A 21,790-nucleotide genomic window follows, 5' to 3' on the forward strand; every position below is an offset into this window, starting at 1 on the left:
TTTTTATCACTGTGCTTGAGAACAAGACAGATCTAATGGTGTCTACTGACAATATTACTCAGGATGTTGAAAGCTTTACAGACTGTGCATTGCATAAAATAACACAGTACTGATAGTACTTGTCATGCTTCATGGTCTTTTTAAACAGCTCATCTTTATTAGGCAACCTGATCTTTCTAAACAGCTCATCTTGATTAGGCAACCGGAATAACCAGCTAGCACTCTCTCTGTAGGACGCTGCAGTCTATGCCCTTCGCTGATGAGCACCAGTCAACACTTCTAGCTGTTGGGAAGGAAATGGAACTGCTGAAGACATACCAACAAATTCCCAAATGAATTAAAACCTGCTTTTAATATACAGTGCAGATCGCCTAAAAGAGGTGGTTGGCCTAATATCTAATATTAAAGAGATGCTTGTTACATAAGAGTATTATAATAGTTTTTTTGTGAGACTTGGGCGTAGGTAATTCTGGAATTCAGAAACTGCTGTGAGTGAGCATGCAAGAACCATTAGTGAGTTTTTTCTCTTCAGTCTCTAAAAAATAACCCCCAAACATTGTCTTGTTTCCCTAAAAGCTGGCATAAAGTGATACTTCTTTTATTAAGAGCACTTCAGGATGGTTATCATGTTTCTTTCAAACTAGGAGGTAAAAACCTACCTGAAAATTTGTCGTTCTGATCTTGTCCTGCTTTATGGAAGCTGTGTTTGATGTGGTTTAGAAATGCAGCTTTCAAACTGTTTGGGTTACTTGTTTGTTTTTTCTGATCTGTTATAGTTACTGCTGTATTTCAGTGAATTACTGGAAAGAATGTTTTGTAGGCAAATAACATATTGGTAGTGGCATGAAGCCATACATCTGCCTGGTACTTGCCTCAGCTACTCTTGCAGCTGGAGCAAGGAAGTCTCAAGGAACTGATAAAACTCAACATTTCATCAAAGGAGGATAGGGATACCTAAAGGCAGTCGGACTAAGACCATCTTTAATGCTGTGCCATATAAAACACCTTGGTTCACTTACAGCATCCTAGTGCCAGTGTATGCATCTCTTGGATTTAGGAAGGTCTTTTTTGATGTTGTGCAGGGTATATGATTAAATTCTAACAAGTTTTCCAGATGCAGGGAGCGATGTTCCCTGCAATCTAATTGGTAAGCTATTGGCAGTTTATCTGTTAGATCAGAGTAGTTCTGAGTATTAGTGAATAATGAAGGGTGAAGTTCAACACTAGGCCTGACTGGATCCACGGACTTGCGTTGCCAGAAGGGGCAGTCCTACTTCTTGTATCCCTCTCTCCAGGTTACATAGTCCCACTCCCTCATGGATTGGCTCTGATAGGTGTCCGACTGTGCTGTAAGATAACTTGGTAAACAGGCAAAAAACTGGCTAGGTTAGTTTCTGTCAGATAAGTGAGTGAAAACAGGTTGCCTTGTAACCAGACAGGTACCAGGGCCATTGCAGGGAAGGGGAATGGGAGTGCTTGCTTGGGAGGGAATGAGTAACCTGCCTCTTCCAGTGGCTGCAAGCTGTTAGATCAACGCGAGCTGTATCATGTCATTGCTTCCTAAGATTTGTCTGTCATTTTGAGTTAAACCTCAGTTTCTCTTCATAGGCTGTTTGTGTGTTTGACTCAGTTGATTTCTCTCTTCTTTCCTCCCCTTCCAATGCTCTCTCTCTTAGAAACAAGTAACTAGTATGTCTATTCTATGTACAAAAGGTCCTTGCTACCTAATAGGAAACTGAACTGGAACTGAAATTCATGTTGATTGTGGTCAGAGGACTTGGGACACCAATAATTCTTAAAACCACATCATATGCAATGCTTCATTAAGATGGCTAGAGACAGAGTGGTAATTAACAGGAGTCTGTGTGCAAGCTGGCACTGAGAAAGATTAAGAAAAAAACTAAGAACGTAAAACTTGAGGCAAGCAAATGTGCATAGGCAATATATAACAAAAAAAAGCTTATTTAAATTTAATTTTTTATATCTTCATTCAGGAAGAGGGGTGGCCTTCATTTGTATTACAGTTGTCACAGTTTTATTCCTGAATGTGTGAAGGTTTAATTAAGCTGTATACTGACTTCCCTTTTCCACCCTCTTGTAATCACTGTAGTAGAGCTTAGCCTATTTCTTCCTCTTTTTCTGCTGTGGAAATAATGGTAGTAATTTTGGATAGTAGTTTATTCATGGGTAGAATACAACCACACACAGGCACTCAGTTAAGATGTCTCTTTCAAGATAGCTATGGCAGCTGGTTTAAATGGGTTGAAGATTTTGTGGTTTGGTTTTGTTGGGGTTTTTTGTTTGTTTTTCTTTTCATAAATTCAGACAGATTGTTGGTTCTGCCTTTAAAACCTCTGTAGTTTGAACGTATTGTTTTAAAATACTTTTTTTTTTGCTTGGTTGTAAGTTATGGATTCTTTTTTTTTCCTTTTCTCATTTGTAAGCACAATTATAACAGAATAACCCTGACTGGGAATTGAAATAAGGCAAATTACGTAAATAAGATGCAGTTACATGTCTTTTACTAGGCTCTGGAATATCTTAGAGGGGAAGAGGTGAGCTTTTGTTGGCTTGGAGTCTTGAGGAGATAAAAATACATCACTGAAAAGCTTTCTTAAAGACTTAGAAAACCTTTGTCATCAGTGTATAGGGAGACAGTTAATTTCTGTCTTCTTTCTTCTCCTTCCAATGCCCTCTCTCTTTGAACCAAATAACTAAATACTTGTATTCTTCTGTGTATGTATGGCCCATGCTACCTAATAGGAAAACAGAGCTGTTACAGACTTTGCATTGTAATGAGAACTAAAATTCATGTTGGCTGTGGTCAGATAAATTGAGACTCTGGTATTCCTAGAATTACTAGAAATCCAATGTTAATTCTTTTTCCTGCATCAGTTGTGGGAAGGACAGGATAGCTCTCATTTATTTCAACATGCTTCCAGCATTTGCAACTCTAAGATACAGTGCCTGAAGTAAGATTGGGCTATTGTTTCTCCTTTCCTTTGGTGTGTCAGTCTGGGCACACTGGGAAACTGAGTGGAGAAAGATGGGAGTCTGAACTGCTACAGAGAGTCTTTCTGAATTCCCGAGCAGAGTTCTTCATATGTGAAGGGTTACACTGATTAGTGGTTTTAAAGTCCTACAAAAATTTTCTTTGGGTCAGATTGATGTACATTTTTTTCTTTCTTGCCTATAAATCTTATGTCTTGATTCAGTTGCTGGTATCATCCTGGTTTATCTCATCAGTTTCACACTGAAATAAGGCCTTCAGCTATCACTGTTGCCTTTTAAAATGCCTTCTCTGCTCTCACTGACATGCTCTTTAGTTTTGAGGTCTGCTGTAGTTTTCTTAAATGTTGTTTTGCTGATATTCTCGAGGCAGCTTATTTTGCTAAAATCTATGCTGAAAGATCTAGACTCCTTCAGACATTCATTTCTGTAAAACAATGATTTTAAAAGGACAGGGACAAAAATTAATTGTAAATACTCTTTTAAAGCAGCTTGATGCAATTAGTCTGGTTGGGAAGAATTAAGTAGGAATCTCAGCTGGCATAGGGAAGTGGGAGGAATTGGGTATGTGCTTAATAGATGATACTAAACGGAAGGAATATGTCAGAAATACTTTGGTGATGTTAACTTGGCCTTGTCAGGAAATCATCATTAGGAAAAGTACTTCTCGTAAAACTGCTACACGTAATCCATTATGGTCGATGCTGTAATGGATTACGCTGGACTCTGTGTCTCTTCCTAACAGTCTTACCTTGTAGTGACAAAAGGTTGTTTGACTTCAATGTGTATTTTTGTACATAAAGCTCTTCTGATTTCCTGAGCATGTACTACTTTTGACTGCAGTTTGAACAGTCATTTTACATTTTGCTTAAATTCCTAATAGTTGCATGAAATAATTGTATAGAAAATCAGCTCCGCACACAATCTTTTCATAGATGTAGATGATTAGAAGATAATGCTGATTATACCAAATAGTCATTTGTCAAAATATTTTGTAAAAGTAATGGCCCTTTCGCTCTTAATTTCATTGTAGCAATTTCAATAAAATGAACGATAACTATACTTAAAATCCAGATCTTGCAAAAAGGCATGTGTTCAGTTTCAAAAACGTATCAACTCATTTTCAGACTGGACTGGAATTACAGAATGGAAGAATCAGAGTCCAAATAATGTATGTCAATGTTGTTTCCCTGGGATTTTGGGTACCATGGTGATTATGTTGAATACACGGCCACATCTCTAAATGTAGGTAGAAGGTTTTGTTGTATCTGTAACTGAACCTATATCATTATGTAACTCAATAGCTTTGTTCCATTGATCATAATTTTCCTCTTAGATTTCTATTTTTGAGAATTCATTCTGTGGAGTTGAGCTTTCTTTGACAAGATGTCACATACTGGTTTTATTTATTTTATCCTCTCTGCTTTGAGGCAGTGAAAAGCACTGTTACTTGAGAGAGAAATTACATGTACTGATATTCTTTCTCAATGGAAAAATGTGCATGAGTATTGCCGTTAAAGGTGTCTTCTGCAAGAACAGCACTAGTATAGCTATCAAACTTTGCATTTTATTTCTGGAGGTCCAGGAAGTCTGAGCCTTTGGAAATTAAAATAGGTCATATACCTGTCTGCGTGTTTGTGTTATTACAATACCTAATTTCGGAGAAATATTACATAATTTAGAAGCAATAGGGATCAATTACATTATGGAAATCTAAACTTATGTAATAAACATTTATGTCTTTAGTGTGAGATGTGATGGGTAATCTAAAGTGGACTCAGATCTCTTAGGACTTTGGAAGTGTCAGAACAGATGCCTCTGAGCAATCGAAGGTCAGAGTTTTATGTGTATTATGGCATGCAGCATTGTTATTCTTGGGATTCTTATGTGTGTTGTAGGATGATGCAATATTGAATAAGTTAGTGTACTTTGAGAGTTGGCCTTATATGTAAATTTTCTGTCCTTAAGAACTTGCTTGGTGGAATGTGTGTGAGTGAATATCTACTAAAAGGCTTGGTTTTTTTTTTTCTGGAGAAAATTGGTAGCTTTGAGAGAGGGGACTATTTGCTACAGATAAACATTTTGTTTTGTTTTTCTATTTTTAATTTTTTTTTTAAAAAAAGTGTATTTGTGCATGCCATTTCAGTTGTGTTTATACCAGTCATTGCTTTTTACAAGGTATTTTGTTTTGGAAAGTGAATATGGCAAAAACAAAAGCTGAAATATTTTTGTTGGGTATTCTGTAATTTATCTTAAGGCAGTATGGTTCTATATCTAGTGTATAGAAGCTTGTTACTTCTTTATTTATTTGCCAAAGTAAATCCTTGTAAGCCTAAAATTACTAGTATTATGATTCCAGAATTGTTACCATGCTTAATCACAATAAGACTAAGAGATAGCTGGTGGTTCCTTGCACTTTCCCATGTTGCTTTGGTTTTTTTGGTCAGTTTTATTCCTTTGGTATAACTGCATGCATTTTGAAGAGAGGGGGGAAAAAAAAATTCTAGCTGGCACTTGAAGTTCAGATTTTTAAAGCTCACTGCATTTATTTTAAGTTTTAGACTCTCCTTCAAATAAATTTCATTTTTTAGCTGTTTCTGCACTTGGGATGGTATATAGTCTGTCAACAGTATTGTCACACTATGACTTTGTGTTTCTATTCCTAATTAAGTATTTTAATATTGTTCCTGAATGAGTGGCAGATGTGACTATTTGGTTGTGGCAGTGACCTCTTTAGTACTTCCATTGTTTTAACCTGTAAATATTGCCTACTTGGCATCCTTTTCCCACTTGGAAAGAACAGGCGTGAATTAAATGACTAACCAGAATTCCTTAGAATTTGCCAAATTGACTTCCTAGCCCAAGCTTTTCTTTGCATTCTGTGGATGGAGTAGGAGAAGCTGTTCTTTGCATAACTTGCAAGCTTGGTAGTTAATTTGACAATAAATGCAATGGTATTTTGGGCTTTGTTACACTCGGGACTGAAAGTAGCAATTGCAGGCCTTGTTACAGGTAAACTGAAAAGTTTGCTATAATACTTGCTTACCACTTACAGAGTTCTTTGCTCAGTATATTAGTAGAAATATCTCTCATCTCTGATGATTTGGAATTCAGTAATAAGACCTGATGCTAAAAAGGCAAATGTCAGTCTCTCATATTGTGTATATTGTTGGCATAAGATTGCTAAACAGGCATCGCTTTCCTGTTGTTTAGCAATCAGTTTTGGAAAGACAAAATAGTGTAGAGATAACAGAATATTTTCAAACATCATGTCTTGAAAATAACATTAAGTTATATATTTGGTAAATAACTGCATATAATGGTAACATGTACCATTTTATTTATTTTTTATTTCTAGGAATCTTACTGTTAGGGTTTCTGAAGCTTATGTGAAAAAGTGAGCGGTGGTAGTTCATTTTTTTTTCCTTTGGATTGGCTTGTCATGTGGCTGCCTGATGATTTAGATCTGGTGAGAGAAGCAATGGAAGTCCATGGTCAGACAGTTGGAGCAAAGAGGGTGGGAACGTTTTTCAGCAGCAACACCTACACTCAGTTTAATATTATTTGAAACTGTACCCTGTGATAGTGCCTTCAGGTTTTGGACAATTAAGGCTGTCCTGTTACTAATAAATCTTTGCTACCTCTAGAATTTACTTATTCCTTTCCTCATCCTTGTTAAGACACAGTAGGGACTCACTATCTATATATCTTCTCAGCTGTTCTGTGGATAACTGGAAATTTAAAAAGGATTTGGGGGATCTGCGCTATCTGATAGTAGGAAACATGCCTATACCCCTAGTAATTGCCTATAGCCCTGCATTCCTAGTAACAGGGAACATGCTCTAATACCCCTAGTACTTTTCCACTGTTCCAGGACTTTCGTTGATTTTTTTTTTTTTTTTTTTTTTTTCCCTACTGGATGTCAAGACGTGCTTTTTTCTCCTTTTATGGATAAACCCTGCAGTACTCTGAGGCACATCAAGGAAAGGTTGTGGGTGCCTGATGCAAGGGTAAACTTGAAGAAGAGGATGTACTGAGTTCTTGTTCAGATATAGGATAGTAGAGAAAGAAAAAGAACTTTACCCATGGTGTTTATTCAGGGAGAACATAGGGGGATCTTGGAAAATGTAATTTTCAGTAATTTTATAGCTTGGAAAAGATGCATGGTATTGTGCCTAATTAAACATGCTAGCATGAGTCCTGAACCTCTATTTTTGCTGCACAATGAGAGCAAAAAATGCCAACTGTTCAGGTCAGACTGTGGAAAACCAAGAGGTCTTTGGGCCTGAACTTTGTTTTCAAGAAGAAAGTAAGTGGCTGAAAAAAAACTTTGGCTGAATTTTGAGCTGTAAATCAATATCTGATTGTAAAACAATATCTATCTAACAATATCTGTTGAAGCAGTAGACGTTCCTGTGATGGCCTGTCACGTTTCATCATCTGCTAGGTGAAGCTTATAGGTACAAAGTGTCATGCTGGTGTTGAGAGAAGTGGAAGCTACTGTGGGAAACTTCATAAGAAGTGCAGTTACATCTAGGAAGGAGAGTCTTATTAGATTGTTTTTCACATGCTACTGAAAGAGGTGAAAAAGGAGCTTATGGAATTGAAGCGATGGGGGAAAGGAACAGGAGACGCAGTCCAAGAGGATGGTCTCCTGTGTACGACCCAGCTTCTCAACAAATTAACTTGTTCTTGTATGTTGAGAATGATCCATCTGTTTTCTGCAGTCCTTTTATTACATCATCGAGAATTGCTTACATCTCTCACTTTTCAAGATTTATATTTTCAGTATGCCTTATATACAGGAAATCTCAGAAATTTCCTAGTAGGAGTATCTTGCTGACAGTTGATAATCTGGCCTGTTAGTCTCTTCAGCTGTGACAATTATATTTGGAAAATGAACATCCAAACTTTGCTCATACCTTGACTTTTGTAGTGCTACGTGTGTAATCGTTCCCTTTTATACTTGGAATTTTATATAATGGCAAAGTATATACACTGCTTGATTTAATAAGATAAAATAGCTTTTCAAGTAGTCATGTCCCTTTAAGGACACCAAAAATAAGGCTTTGAATTAAGAGTGCTTTGGATTTTTTTTCTTAAACCAGAATTCTTTCAGTCATACCAACAGAGGCAGTTAAATGATTTCTAAGATGTTGTGGTCGTGCTTGATAACATCAGAAGTAGGGAAGAGAAAAGCCAGACTGGATGGAGATGAAGCAGGTATTAGATTTGGCAGGTGCAGCAGCCTGTGTGGTGACTGACATGAATCCAATACTTGTTCACAATGTTGCTCTGTTGTAGGACAGAAGAGATGCCAGGTGCCTTAGGTAGCTTACTATGTACAGCTGTGCAGTCTTCAGGAATAATGCTTCCTGTAAATGTTTTGGACTTCTGCGAACTCCTTGTACAAGGCATTCCAACATAATTGTGAAGTAGTTGTTGAATCCGTCATACTGAGTTATCCGTATTCACCTTATCTCTTAAATTCTAAAATAATAGCAATGCTGCAATAGAGAACAGCCTCTGCAGGACTTTTTTTTTTCCCCTATGAAAGAAGACTTATTTTCTCTCTACAGGAAAAGCAGAGATCCATTGGTATCTATCAGATATGTTAGTTGTCTTCTGATTCTTTTTGATTTATACTTGCTCCTTTTACATAGCTACAAATATAATAATCAAATGGAAAGTTGAGACTAAATCAGAAACATTCACCTGCTAGTGAGATTTAAGTCTGAAGCATTGGTTGCTCGAACTTTGAGTGGCAAGGGATTTCTTGCCCAGGGATGGGCTTGTTCTTGTATGTGAAAAAGCTTAGCACTTCCCTGATTCTTCTACTACCTCTTCCTGACCTCACCTTGATACTAGACACCTCAGGGAAGTTATGAAAGTTTGACCACTCAGAGGCTGATATCATGGAGGCTATTTTAACTAAATTTTTCTACACTGCTACAGCATCTAGAACCCTTTCAAGTAAAATTGGGCCTGTTCAAGCCTTCAAACTTCATGAGCAGAATTAGAAATGTATTTTTGCATAGTCTCCTACAGTTGTGGCATTTTTTTTTTACTATTATTGTATTGTATTTTATTTTTTATTTTGTAATACTGTGAACTTTTCACCATTCCTGAGGATAAGTCTACAGCCTCCCTGCAGGAGATGAGCAATTCAGAAACTAGGTAATATATACTAAAGACATGTCAGCCCAAATGGATGGTGAGGTGAAGGGTAATAATGATATTTCATTCGGAAAGACATCAGTGGATTGAGAGTGTTACTGTGTTTGAGTATGTTAATGCTTTTCAGGGTTTCTGCTACCTCTTGGTGACCTTGCTTTGATGCTTGAGGTCTGAAGTTGCACTTACCTCAGTGATTGATTGCTTACTAGTAGCCAGAATGATTAATGTCAGATTCATCTGTGTACGTTGGAGGAAGGGATTCAGGAAAAGTGACTTGTAATGGTGCTGTATGTGATTGATATGCTCTGTGGCATTCCTTGGCAACGCTTGTTCTTGCAGATGTTGGCACCTCATTTGCCTTTTGCATCAGTCAGGTGTCTGCTACTAGGTTCACTTCCAGTATCTCCCAGTTAGTGTTTTGCCTTTCCAGTCCTGAGTTTAGAGCATAAATAGTAGACTGAAAATGTTTGCTTTCTTTATTGAATGGCTATTCTAGCTATTCTAATACCGTTCCAGTGTTGCCTGCTGCCTCTGTACACACAGCCCCATGAAAGGTTATGGAATTAATCAAGTCAGAGAAAGTGTTTAGTACTTAACAGAATTTTTGCTTTTTTTCAGGCTATCTGTAACATTCTGTAAGAGACAATAAAATTAACATTCTTAACCAGAATATGACAGTTGTCAAAACTTGATTGTGTGTTTACCTTGATGCCAAGTTCTTCCTGTTAGTCAGCAAGATAATCTGGGATTATGGCAATGAATGTATCGGGTAAATGCCAAGAAAAAGGAAAGGGAGTAAGTGAAGTTTTCCCATGGAGTACTGTGTTTCACTGAGTAATTGTGCAAAATTGATCAAGATAGTCCAACATAAATATCTTTAGCTGTTCAAAATTCAGAAATTTAGCTAAAATAATAGGATGGATTCCTGAGGATGTATAAAACCAGCCTTCTCATTTGGGGCTTTTAGAGTGTACATTTTAAAACAGTTTTCTTATAATACATAGGATTATGAGTCACTCATCTATTCTATAAAAAGAGAGAGAACACAAGCAGAAGGAAATGGGACATGCATTTTTAAAGACTGCTTCTGCCTTCCTTTTTGTTTATATGTCAGCTGAATTTTCATGTAATAACAATTCCTGTAGTTGTGGTCTTAAAACAGATACTAAATATTGCAAGAATTGTGATGAACTGTGGCAGCTGAGTTTTGTGTTTAGATTTTAAAATAGTATGTATATAAAAAAGCTATACAGTTTCTAAATTTCATGTGGTATGTAGCGAATGGAGAAGTAGAAGAACCAGCTGAATCTGCTTACAGAGAATTCAGAATGGTGTATTTATTGGTAGTGACACGGGAGATGCTCTTCAGTTTCAGATTTGATTTGTTTTTTGGTGTGCTTTGAATGCTAGACTGCTTAGTGTATTGTTTTGGCAGCATGTACTGACACTTACTGGAGCATGTCAGCAGTTTTGGCACTAGATTGCTAGGGAAAAGACTTCGTGTAGCTGGATCATTTCAAAGCGTCAGTGTTTGAACTGTCATTAGACTTTTGATATGAAATGGATTACCTGAATCCATCACTGCTCAAGTTCTCCTGTTACTAGAATGCATTGAGTATAAATACCTAATTTTGGTGTAAAGGTTCAATTTTGTAGTATTGCTTCTGTGTTATAAAGTCAGCAATTTTGTAAGTGTCAATGAACTTCTGAAAGAACTCTGCCAGAATTCAGATTCTACCAGCAAGTAGGGATTTTTTTTTCCTTGAAAACTTTGTGCGAAAGCACATCATCTCCAATTAACCTCTAGTGTTTCAACCTCTGAGAAAATGTACTTAATTTTGACTAAAAATTGTGTTATTTAGATATACACCATTGTAGATGCTTTGTCATGACTATTATAAAGATCTTAAACTTTAATCCCACTTTGACTGTTTTATCTGGGAAAAAATGTGCACAGGGAAAACATTACATCTCTCAAGTGCTCTTTGAAATACTTGTTGCTATTTTGAAACAAAAACACTGGTTGCTTGTGTAACTTACATAGCTAGTACTAGTAGTGTAAAGATTTCAGGAAGGATATGAAAGCATTCTTCATTGATTTGTCTTGGGGAGTGGGAGTCAGTTATGTGCTTTTTGCAGGAAAAAAACAGACACACACCCCCCCCCCCCCGCCCCCATCTGTGATCTTCTATAAATCAGCAGCACACAGACCAGAATTTTTTTGAAATCGTAACTTCTATAATGAAAATTGCTTGAATGATTTTGCATAAACTGTTTTCTATAATTAGGATCAAAGCCTCTTGGGGTGTTGACGGGTAACGGTATATATTGTGGAATCATTTTTAAAGAAATTTGATTCTGTTTACTTTTTTTTTTTAAATGGCATTCTCTGTTCAGTGATAAATTATTACTCAGAATTTATGTGGCAACCCAGTAGTTGAGATAATTTGCTATCTCATTACAATTTTGTAGATTAAGCATGTTCTTGTAGAAATTTAAGATTTAATTATATTTTAGCTTGAAAAATAAATCTTGCATGTATCCTCATTAACATTTAAAAAATATTATTCCAGCTGTGTTGGGGTAGAGGAGCACCATGCTGTTGACATTGATCTATACCATTGTCCCAACTGTGCAATTCTCCATGGACCTTCTTTAAGTAAGTATGGGTTATTCAAACTTTATTTTACACTTCCAGTCTCTCTTCTCTCCATGTACAATTGAAAAAGACTGTTCAGAAGAACATTCAAGATGAGTTTGATTATTTAGAAGGTACTGGTTCTACATGACTAACTCTGAGATGATAAAAAACCCCCCCCACAAAACAAACAAACCATCCTGAAAGGTTCCTTGATCTGCAGATGTAGATAGAATAAAATATAAGCCACTGCTATAGATTAGAGAAATCAAAGTGCACAGAGTTAGAAGAAAAAAATCTGGAGTTAACAGAGAGTGGGAGATTGAAAATCAGGGAATCATGGTATGCGTTTTTATTTTTTTAAAAAAAAGGGAAAATCCAAAAGATAGCTTAAGGTTCCTATATTTTAATCGTTAAAATTCTAATAGCTGGGAAGGCAACTTTGAGAAAATGTAGGAGTTAGCAGTTTTACCTTTCTTGGTGTTTGTAGGCTATATGCCACAACAGTCCAGTGAAATCTGAGAATATGAACTTCCGGTGGGTGTTTGTTTTGTTTTGTTTTTTTCCTATTTATATCCTTGAGAGTTACACAGCTCCAAATTTCAGGTTTCTGATTTATAAACAAGTTTCCACCAAGGTCCTCATGCAGGTTTTTTTTGCCAGAAGTCTGTGGAACAGAGCAGCAAGAGACACCTCTTCTTTGGTTCTTCTTTCAGTAGATAAATTTGCTGTAGAGATCTGCAGTGGAAAACAGAACAGTTTTTGTCTTTCTGTAACTACTGACAGGATCCTGCTTTATCCGACTCCCTAGATTTTTGCCTATGACTTCTGTTCTCAAAAGGAAACAGTGTAAAAATGAATTTCACCTCTCCATCAGTGAATTAAGTTTCCATGTTTAAACCTGGAAAATGTTTATATACATGGTGTATCTTTAACCTCCAAGCAGTAAGTCATGGTCATTTGTGTTTTCTAGTGCATGTTTTGTTTTTTTTTTTTTCTTGAAGACCACATAGTGATTTATAGTCAGCAACAACTTAAGATCTAGAATCTTTTCAAAGCTGAATTTACTTTACCATTTAGAAATTAGTTTAAAATCACTGCAGCCTCCTCTTGTGGAGTATGAACAAAGTGATAAAGCGTCACTTATTGATGTAATTAATGTATATTGCATGATATGTATCTTGTATAGTATGTGAGTTCAGGGTTAGCTACTCTTAGGTTAGGGACTAAAAGGTAAGGTAAATGACGTTTTACATGCTTGTAGTTTTTAGTATTCAGGTTGTTATCTTCAGTTAAAAATCTTGTCTCTCCTGTAAATCAGAATACAAATAACAGCCATTTCTTTCCCTACTTTTCTCCCTGTTGTTTCTGTGGAATGGAGGGACTAGGAGGAGGAGAAGTAGGGGATCATATTGGACTTCCAAAATAATAAACTACTAAATTTGGAACTTTTTTCTTTTCTTGATTTGAGAGAAGTAGTATGCGTCACTGTGATGCCTGTGGATAACCTTTCTTTTAATGCAGTCTGCTAGCTCTAATGCAAACTCTGTCTCACCTGCAGCAATTTGACAGTAAGATAGTGATTTTTGTGTTGAAAGTCTTTTCAAAATACAAAAATCTGCGGTAAAAATTATCCTTATTACTTCATATTGCCTCAAGTAAGTAGATCATCTAGATTTAGAAGAAGCTTCAGACATGTCACTTATCAACCCAAGCAGAGGTGATATATTGAAATATGTCTTCACCTGGAATTTTATTAATTGTTCTCAGCTAAACTGTCAGTGGTTTGCGCTCCTCTTACTTTAGCGTTTAGAGAGACTGATAATGTCTCATGACTTCAGGTGTTGCAGCAGTGCTCCAGAGTGCTTCAGTCATATGAAATTATGTAAGTAAAAAAAGCATTTTTATTTACAGCTTTGTATTCTAAAATCCCTTTGTCTAAATGAGTTTTGAAAGAGACAAAAATTCAGCTGTTTAAGAGGGCACGTATATCTGTGATTTCAGCAGACACGTGTGTATAATCCCATCTAATCAAAAGATGTAGTGCAAAAAATGTACTAAAAATATGCAAGAAACACATACTTCATGCTACCAAATGGATGGTTACTTTCAGTATCCTACAAAATTATTTATGTAAAAGTTCCAATAATGAAAAGAAAGCTACTGCATAGTTAGATGTGAAGATCAAATTAACCAATCAATTTCTTCTTGTATTTAAAAAAAAAAAAAAATCCTCTTGATTTGGAAGAGCAACAGTTTTACGAGACCTTTAGTAAGTGGTCATGTGTATGACATGCTAAATAATCCTAAAATGCTAAATAATTTAAAAAAAAGAGAGCATTTTAAAAAACCAGTAATACACTATGAAGTTTTATTAGCTTATTTGGTTTAGAGTCGACATACTATATTTTGTTATTTTCAAAGTTTTCTCAGTGATCCTTAAGTCTGAAAATGCTCTCTTTGCATGAGTGTTGGGAGTCAGGTCTGTCACCAGACTCTAGAATCCAGAGCTTTAAGAGAACACGAGGTGCAGTAAATGTTAACAGGACTGTGGTTGTCAGGGCATTACTTTCTTAATCTGGTTTTACCTTCTCAAATTCTGTAAATACCCTCCCACCTATTTTTTTGACTGTGTTAGTAATGCCAGTGTTTGGTCTGAGTTGACAATATGAGATGATGTGCCAGACCTTAGAAGTGGTGATTTACTGTATGCTCCTTAAAATTTTTCAATCTTCCTATGCTAACATTTCTCTTGCTGTTTTGGTCACTGGGAATCACCTAGAGGACCACTTCCAAGACTTGGGGCCTCATTGTACAGATGTACAGTCCGCATTTGAAGTCCAGCATGTGCCCTCTGAGACAGACTAGTAGTGTGAGAAGACAGGGAATAGTCTTTGCCTAAAGTAGGTACAGTTACTGGGCCATTGTTTTTAGTGTGTAAGGAATGTAATTTGAAAATAGCTTTCTGCTTACTTTTCACAAAAACTGCCAGCATACTCCTTCCCTTTTCTCAACCCCCCTGCAACTGTCTAGTATACTTTTAGTGTGTGTATTTTTAGGGTTGTCACAGCGGGTTGTGCCTCAGCTTTCAGGAACAGCAAGGGTGAACGCTAGTTCCTTCCACTAGTTTGGAGTGATTGGGAAGGGAAGGTGTTATATATGTGCATTGCAACTTATGTAGGGTTTTTTCTTTAATTTGAGCGTGAGGATCCTTTCAGTTAAATTATTTTTCTTGCAACTGTTATTGTAATGTTTTAAGGGGTTATAGAAGCTATAGAATTAAGAGATACGTAAGTGGAAAAAGTTTTCGTTACTGTTTTCTGTTCTTTGGTGTTCTCTTACTTATTGGAAGGATGATGTACATTGCCAAGTACTAAGTAAAAGAATTACTTTGATTTCTGATTTTTAAGTATTGGAAAGACAGATTTTTAAAAGTTGGTTCTGTGCTATAAAATCTCTTAAGCGGTTGTATCATCTTACAATTTTAATGACCTGTTATAACAGCAGTGAATTTATGAGAAACTACTCTGTTGCAAATTAGTATTAGCCACTAATTTCTTATATTATTATTTATGACTGTGAAAATAGCTTTGAAAACTTAATAAACCTGGCTTCATTATTTATGAAGTTTTACTGTATTTGGATAGTTGTCTCATTAAGCAGGCTCTTCAGCACTGGTTTTCAGGTTAGCAAATAGCTATAAATGTCAGTTTATTCTCTTAAATGTCTTCTAAAGGGTACGTTTTGTCACGCCTGTAGGAAACAGCTTATCAGTAGGAATAATTACCTCTTACGTGTAATGACTGTAAGATATCAGTTATTCCTATATAACCAACTGTTCTTTCTGGATAAGCAGCATTTATTTTTTCTTTTTAGAAACTACTTTTTTTCCCCTCTCTGAAATCCTTAGCTTCCTGTTACTGTTAGCTGTGTTTTCAGTAGCACTTTTTTAGATTTTGAGTGCATCATGACTTTGGTAAACTTAAGGATGATCTCTTCCATAAAGTTCAAATTTGTATTAATATAGTTGTTTAGCTGGGTGTTGTATTTGCATTACTGTTTTGTATATGCCTGTAAAACGTCATTTGTGTTGACAAGTAACAGTAGCTTTTCCCTCTTCTGGGTTTCCTTAGCAGATGTAACTAAATTTCTGCCTTTGTATTAGTGGTTAAATTATAGATCTGCTCTCAGTATATCTTTCTGGGGCAGTCATCCAGCAGCGACTATCTAATGCTGTGGACCAGAGTTCGGCTCTTTTAGGAAAAACTGAAACGCAACCTAAAAATTACTGTAGCCGTAGTATGTTTCTTAGCGTGGTAAATGATGTACTGGTAAGTCAATAGAAAGGTATGAAGTTCAGCACTGTTGGAGTTTCTTTCCCAGATGAGGTGGCGGTCCTTTTTGCTGAGGCACCTGTTGGGAATTTAAGAGCTTCTCAGCCTGTTGAATGTTTGAGGACAAGAGATGCAGGTTTATTTGTATAGAGAGAAAGTGCTGCAAAGTTCATTTTGCTAACAAATAGGTGACACAATCAAGGGCTTCCTTTCAAAGCAGTAAGCTTGTGTTCTTTATAAATGAAGATACAAAACGAGTGGTAAATGAAGATGAATTAATTAAATATCTATTATGAAATAATTTGTCATGAAATAATGAAAATTTGAAGACAGGTGGTAAGTTTACCATATCATAAGTCACTTTGTCCTCTGCTTCACTTATGAACAAAAAATTCAAATGGGGAAGCTGCATACAGCTTACAACATTCTAAAATACAGCCTTTCAATATATAGAGGGGGCTTATAAGAAAGACGACTTTTTACCAAGGCTTGTAGTGACAGGACGAGGGGTAACAGTTTTAAAGTGAAAGAGGCTAGGTTTAGATTGGATATAAGGAAGAAGTATTTTACAATGAGGGTGGTGAGACACCGGAACCGGTTGCCCAGAGAAGTTGTAGATGTCCCGTCGCCAGAAGTGTTCAAACTCAGGTTGGACGGGGCTTTGAGCAACCTGATCTAGTGGAAGGTGTCCCTGCCTATGGCATGGAGGTTGGACTAGTGATCTTTAAAGGTCCATTCCAACCCAAATCATTCTATGATTCTATAAAAATAGTTTTTTCCTCATTTGCATATTTGTCATTTGTCATGGGGAGACCAACACAACAGTTTTTGTGAGAATGTCTAGTTTTTCGTTTTCCTTGGCCCTTTAAGTATAGGGAACTTGTAAAAATGCAGTTTAGTTGCTATTGAGTTATCAGTTTCAGATTCCCAAAATTGTAATAGAACATTAATTTATCCTTTGTTCTTTATTAATATGCTGTAACGGTGCATTAAAGCTTCAAGCCACTCAGAAGTTGATTGTTTTGGGGTGCAATGCTTGCGTTGTATGTATTGTGCTTGTGCAGTAAAGATGAGACCTGCCCAAACCAGTTTGTGCCCAGAATTGTTATGGAGACATAAGCAATGCATAAAAGAAAGGTGGTTTGGTTTCAAACAGCAAATGATAGTGAATAGTATCAGACTGGATATGGGTATGCTCATATGGTGAGATAGCACGATGGGGGGATCAGGTCCTGTTAATTCTGTGTTGATACATAAAATGAAATCTATGGATCTTGAAGAGGTTTGATTCTTCTGTTTATTAAAAAAGAAAAAAAGTCTGAGCTTTAGGAAATTAAATTTCTATTTCTAGTTTTGTTGCTGACTTTTTAGATTTGGACAGCTTTCAGGCTGCTGCACTGGATATGGAGTCTTAAATAGTGTATAATGTGCACTGAGGTACTCACACAGAAGGAGCTATAGAAGTATAGAGGATTACTGTCGGGTGTCCTGAAGATTTCGTTACTGATAGGTAGCATGTCACCTGCATAAACAATAAGGTTTGTTAATCATAGTAATGTGATTGAGGCATGTCTGACTCACTGATGGGATGACTGCTAATCTGAGCCATTTGATTCAACTAATTCAAAGTTTAATCCTCCTGAAATTTGTAGTGAAGAAGAGGAGGAACTGGCACAGACATGACTACACAGAGTTGGATGATGGTTCCAAACCGGTGCAGGCTGGAACACGGACCTTTGTTAAACAGCTGCGGGCTCGCCCTTTCCCAAGGTACTGAAGCTTACTTAGACGTTTTGGTGAAAAAAATAGAGAAAACATTATCAGCTGAGTGTGTCTTGGGGGGGGCACAACTAACATTTTTCTGCTTCAGAAATTAAGGTCGAGGATGACTTCCTCCTCTAGAATTCCCTCGCTGCTGCCCCATCCCTGTTTCAGATGGATACATTTGCCTTTTCATGGGATAGCTTCCCCTGTTCAGTTTTGCAGGGGGCTATGTTGTCTGTTGGGAGTGCTGCAGGATGGTGTGGGGAGTTTGGGGGTTTTATTTGTTAATTTTTGTGGGGGTGTGGGGACAGTAGCATGAGTGGTTGGGTTTTGTTTTGATTTTTTTTTTGTGCCTGAACTGTCAGAATATTGTCTGTCTATTCCTCTAGTCCAGGAATAGTCCTCAGTTTCATTCCAAATAACATAAAACATTTATATGAGCTATCTATCCTCACTTCCTTTAGAGGAAAGTGTAGAAACGTGGTTGTACTTTCATCCTGAGCTGTCTGTGATTGGCTTACCGAAACAGTGACTTACAATTCTTTAAAGGAGTTTGTTGTTGTTACCAAAATGTACTTTAATGCCTTCTCTGAGAATTCCTTTTCCCCATCCTTTTCAATTACTGTGTTCAGTCATATCGAAAGACTATGAGTTCCCAGGTTATGCATGACAGTAAATGTTTCCTTGCTGCTTTAGGTTGTTTTCTTTGTCTTTTAGTTAAATGCTTAGTATATTAGTAGTGTGTCCACTTCTTTTGGATTCAGATGTAGCTATTTCCATCTGTCTTCTCCCAAACTATGACATAATTTTTTTTTCAGTAGTACTTGCGGGATGCTTTTCTGTTAATACTCCATTCTTTCTTTCCACCAGTGCTGATGAAGTCATTTTGAAAATGCATGGAAGCCAGTTGACACAAAGATACCTGGAGAAACATGGGTTTGATGTTCCCATTATGGTTCCTAAATTAGATGGTCTGGGGCTCAGACTTCCTCCGCCAACTTTCTCCGTTTTAGATGTGGAACGCTATGTAGGTAAGAGTCACTCTGAGTACTTGCTGTCTGTAAATTAAAATAAATATTTGCATGATTGTAAGAGCTTCCAGCATGCTAAATATATATTCTAAATTGAAGACTACCAGAGAGTAAAATTAAAGCTACGGTTTTTGTTTTGGTTTTTTTTTTCCCTTTCTCTTTTTTTGTGTGTGTGTGTGGTAGATATGTGATAGGAGTACAGCCTTACTTTTTAACTTTCAAACATGTTAATTTTGGTGCAAGTGAAACATGGAATGCTGGGGTTCTTTTCTGCTACATGTTGTAAACCAGTAAAATGTAGTGACTTTTAAGATTGTTCTCTGTGGGAATTAAATGAATCACTCTATGATCAATAAAATTTAATCATTGGTTAGGATATAGCAAGACAATGTTTTGGGCTCAATAAATTGGCGTTTCTGAATTAAAACTTTCTTCCTGGAAGATTTCCTACCTTGGCTTCCTTCGGCAGGAGAGCTAGAGCTTCCCGAGGACCATTTCTTTCTTATCAGATCTCTTGTTAGTCTGTAATTGTTTCAACCTCATGTAAGTGTGCAGTACAGAAAAATAGAGATCGAGCCAATGGCAGCATGGCATTTCCTGCAACATGTAGTACAGTTGAGATGTCTGTATATGGCCTTGTCTGTCTTCTTGTGATAACCTAATATACTGATGTGTGCTGAAAGCAGGTTTTCTGTCCATCATTTTACAATGGCACCAGCATATAGGAAAGACGTGGTATATGGAATGTTGTTAACATTATGATGATTATAAACAGTAATGTGTTCTGCTTTAAAGTGTAATTATAATTTTGGTACTTCTGAATCTTTTATTTTGGAATACTGCCTCTTCAGATTCAGAGAGAAAATTGATCTTCTCATTCTCATACATATATTTTAACGTGCCAGGTTCTCCAGTTTAGAGAAAAAATTGGAATGCCATAGATTTACCTTTCTATTATTGAAATTAAAAATAGGAAGACTTAATAAATACTATTCCAACTGGAATTTATCAATATGATATGAACTTGTGTGTTATAAACATAATTACTTTAAAATTGCATCTAGATACACTCCAGCATTCCAAAATTAATTGTCAAATTTGGCCATTGTATAACTAAATGGACATAAACCAATGACTATTATAACATTGTCATTAGTCCTGTCTCTTGGCTAAAGGTTGCTTCTTGCTTGTCAAGTTCTACAGATGTATTGCTTTAAAATACGTGATATGTAAACCAATCCTTGTTGTCTTCAGAAATTAGGTACAGTCATGACAATTACTCAATGAAATTACTGTGTGCTTAGAAGTTGTGTATGTATATAAGGAGGGTTCAAGTTTGGTTCCAATTTGCTAAGAATTACAAGCTGTGAGCGATAGGATTTATTTGTAAAGAATTCCCGGTGGCCCTTGTGTTAAATATTCAAGTGCTATGGTGGTGATTAATAGGAAGAGTGAGGAATAGATCTGCCTTGATAACTTTCTCAATCTAGTCTTCCCAATTGCAGCCACAAACTCAATTTTTTTAAAACCAGTTGCAGTCATTCCGTACTGCTCTTTTTCTTTTTGGTTAACCACAGAAAAGAGGATTTATTTTTAGAGCGTTTTCAGTTCTGTCCTTTGCTGATTATAGCAATTAAAGTTAGACCTGATAAAAAGTTGGTTTATACTGATCTGTCTCTGTTCCAAGAGAATACTGACAGTAATGGAGTTTTTGTGCAGAAATGCTTTGATAAAGGCTGGGAAAAAGTAAAATTTCTCTTAAACACCTTACTTGGCTGTTTTTATCTGTGGTAGGTTTAAGAAAGTCATCCTATTTTTCACAGGTGGCGACAAAGTGATAGATGTAATAGATGTAGCAAGACAAGCAGACAGTAAAATGAAGCTCCATAATTATATTAAATATTTCACAAATCCTGACCGACCAAAAGTATTGAATGTGATCAGCCTGGAATTCTCAGACACAAAGTGAGTATTGACTTCAATTCCTTGAACATAGGAAGTGGTTTTCACTAAGCTGAACAGTATGTGTAGGAATATGTCTGTAGCGGGAAAGATAGGAGGCTGCATATTTTATGTAGACGACTACTGTGATGTAATGTGGGTATAAAACATTTTTATTAATTCGTAAGTAATAACTTCATAGGAAACAAAAATGTAAAGCTGTCATTTAAAAAGAGGTGTGCTTACTCTTGATTATATTTATGGTTCTTGTTTGTTTGTTTTAAAAGGATGTCTGAATTAGTGGAAGTACCAGATATTGCCAGAAAGCTTTCCTGGGTGGAAAACTATTGGCCAGATGATTCTGTCTTCCCTAAGCCTTTTGTTCAGAAGTATTGCTTGATGGGTGTCCAGGACAGCTATACTGATTTTCATATCGATTTTGGAGGAACATCAGTTTGGTACCATGTTCTCTGGGTATGAAGGCTTCTTGATTTATGACTATGCAAAACAAAGTTTATTCAGTGTGGAGCCACCTTCTATGGCATTATCACCTGTATGAAATTTTGTGCTTAAAAAGCTGGGGGAGGAGTTTGAAAGTGAATTATTGATTGTTGATGTTGCATTTTTATGCTTTTATTTTAGCATGTTGTTGGTGACTTCTAGACTGTAATTGGTTGACTGATCGTTTTAGTAGGTTGGTAGGTGGCATAGTGAGGTTTTAGTATGAAAAAATTAATTGAAAATCGTTGACATATTCAACTTCTTATTCTGCTCACAAACTTTGACCATGTATGCATCATAGAAGAGGCAACGTGGTTTCATCTTATGTTTTCTCATTTGGCATGTGTGCACATATCCATGAATTGTTTATAAAAGCTGGGATTTTTTTATACTCC

The 21,790-nt window shown here is 36.4% G+C and overlaps 1 protein-coding gene across 2 annotated transcripts in view; it reads left to right on the forward strand.

Annotated features, from left to right (window-relative positions):
• The window catches only part of KDM7A (lysine demethylase 7A), a 74,101-nt gene that overhangs the window by 15,111 nt on the left and 37,200 nt on the right, over positions 1–21,790 (forward strand). For both annotated transcript variants that reach the window (XM_074871818.1, XM_074871819.1), the window contains exons 2-6: positions 11,760–11,845; positions 17,811–17,928; positions 18,793–18,953; positions 20,777–20,918; positions 21,182–21,368. In XM_074871818.1, the coding sequence (XP_074727919.1) occupies positions 11,760–11,845; positions 17,811–17,928; positions 18,793–18,953; positions 20,777–20,918; positions 21,182–21,368 (694 nt within the window). The remainder of the gene's footprint in view (positions 1–11,759; positions 11,846–17,810; positions 17,929–18,792; positions 18,954–20,776; positions 20,919–21,181; positions 21,369–21,790) is intronic.

This window comes from Strix uralensis, chromosome 5, assembly GCF_047716275.1.
Source record: "Strix uralensis isolate ZFMK-TIS-50842 chromosome 5, bStrUra1, whole genome shotgun sequence".
Classification (NCBI taxonomy): domain Eukaryota; kingdom Metazoa; phylum Chordata; class Aves; order Strigiformes; family Strigidae; genus Strix; species Strix uralensis.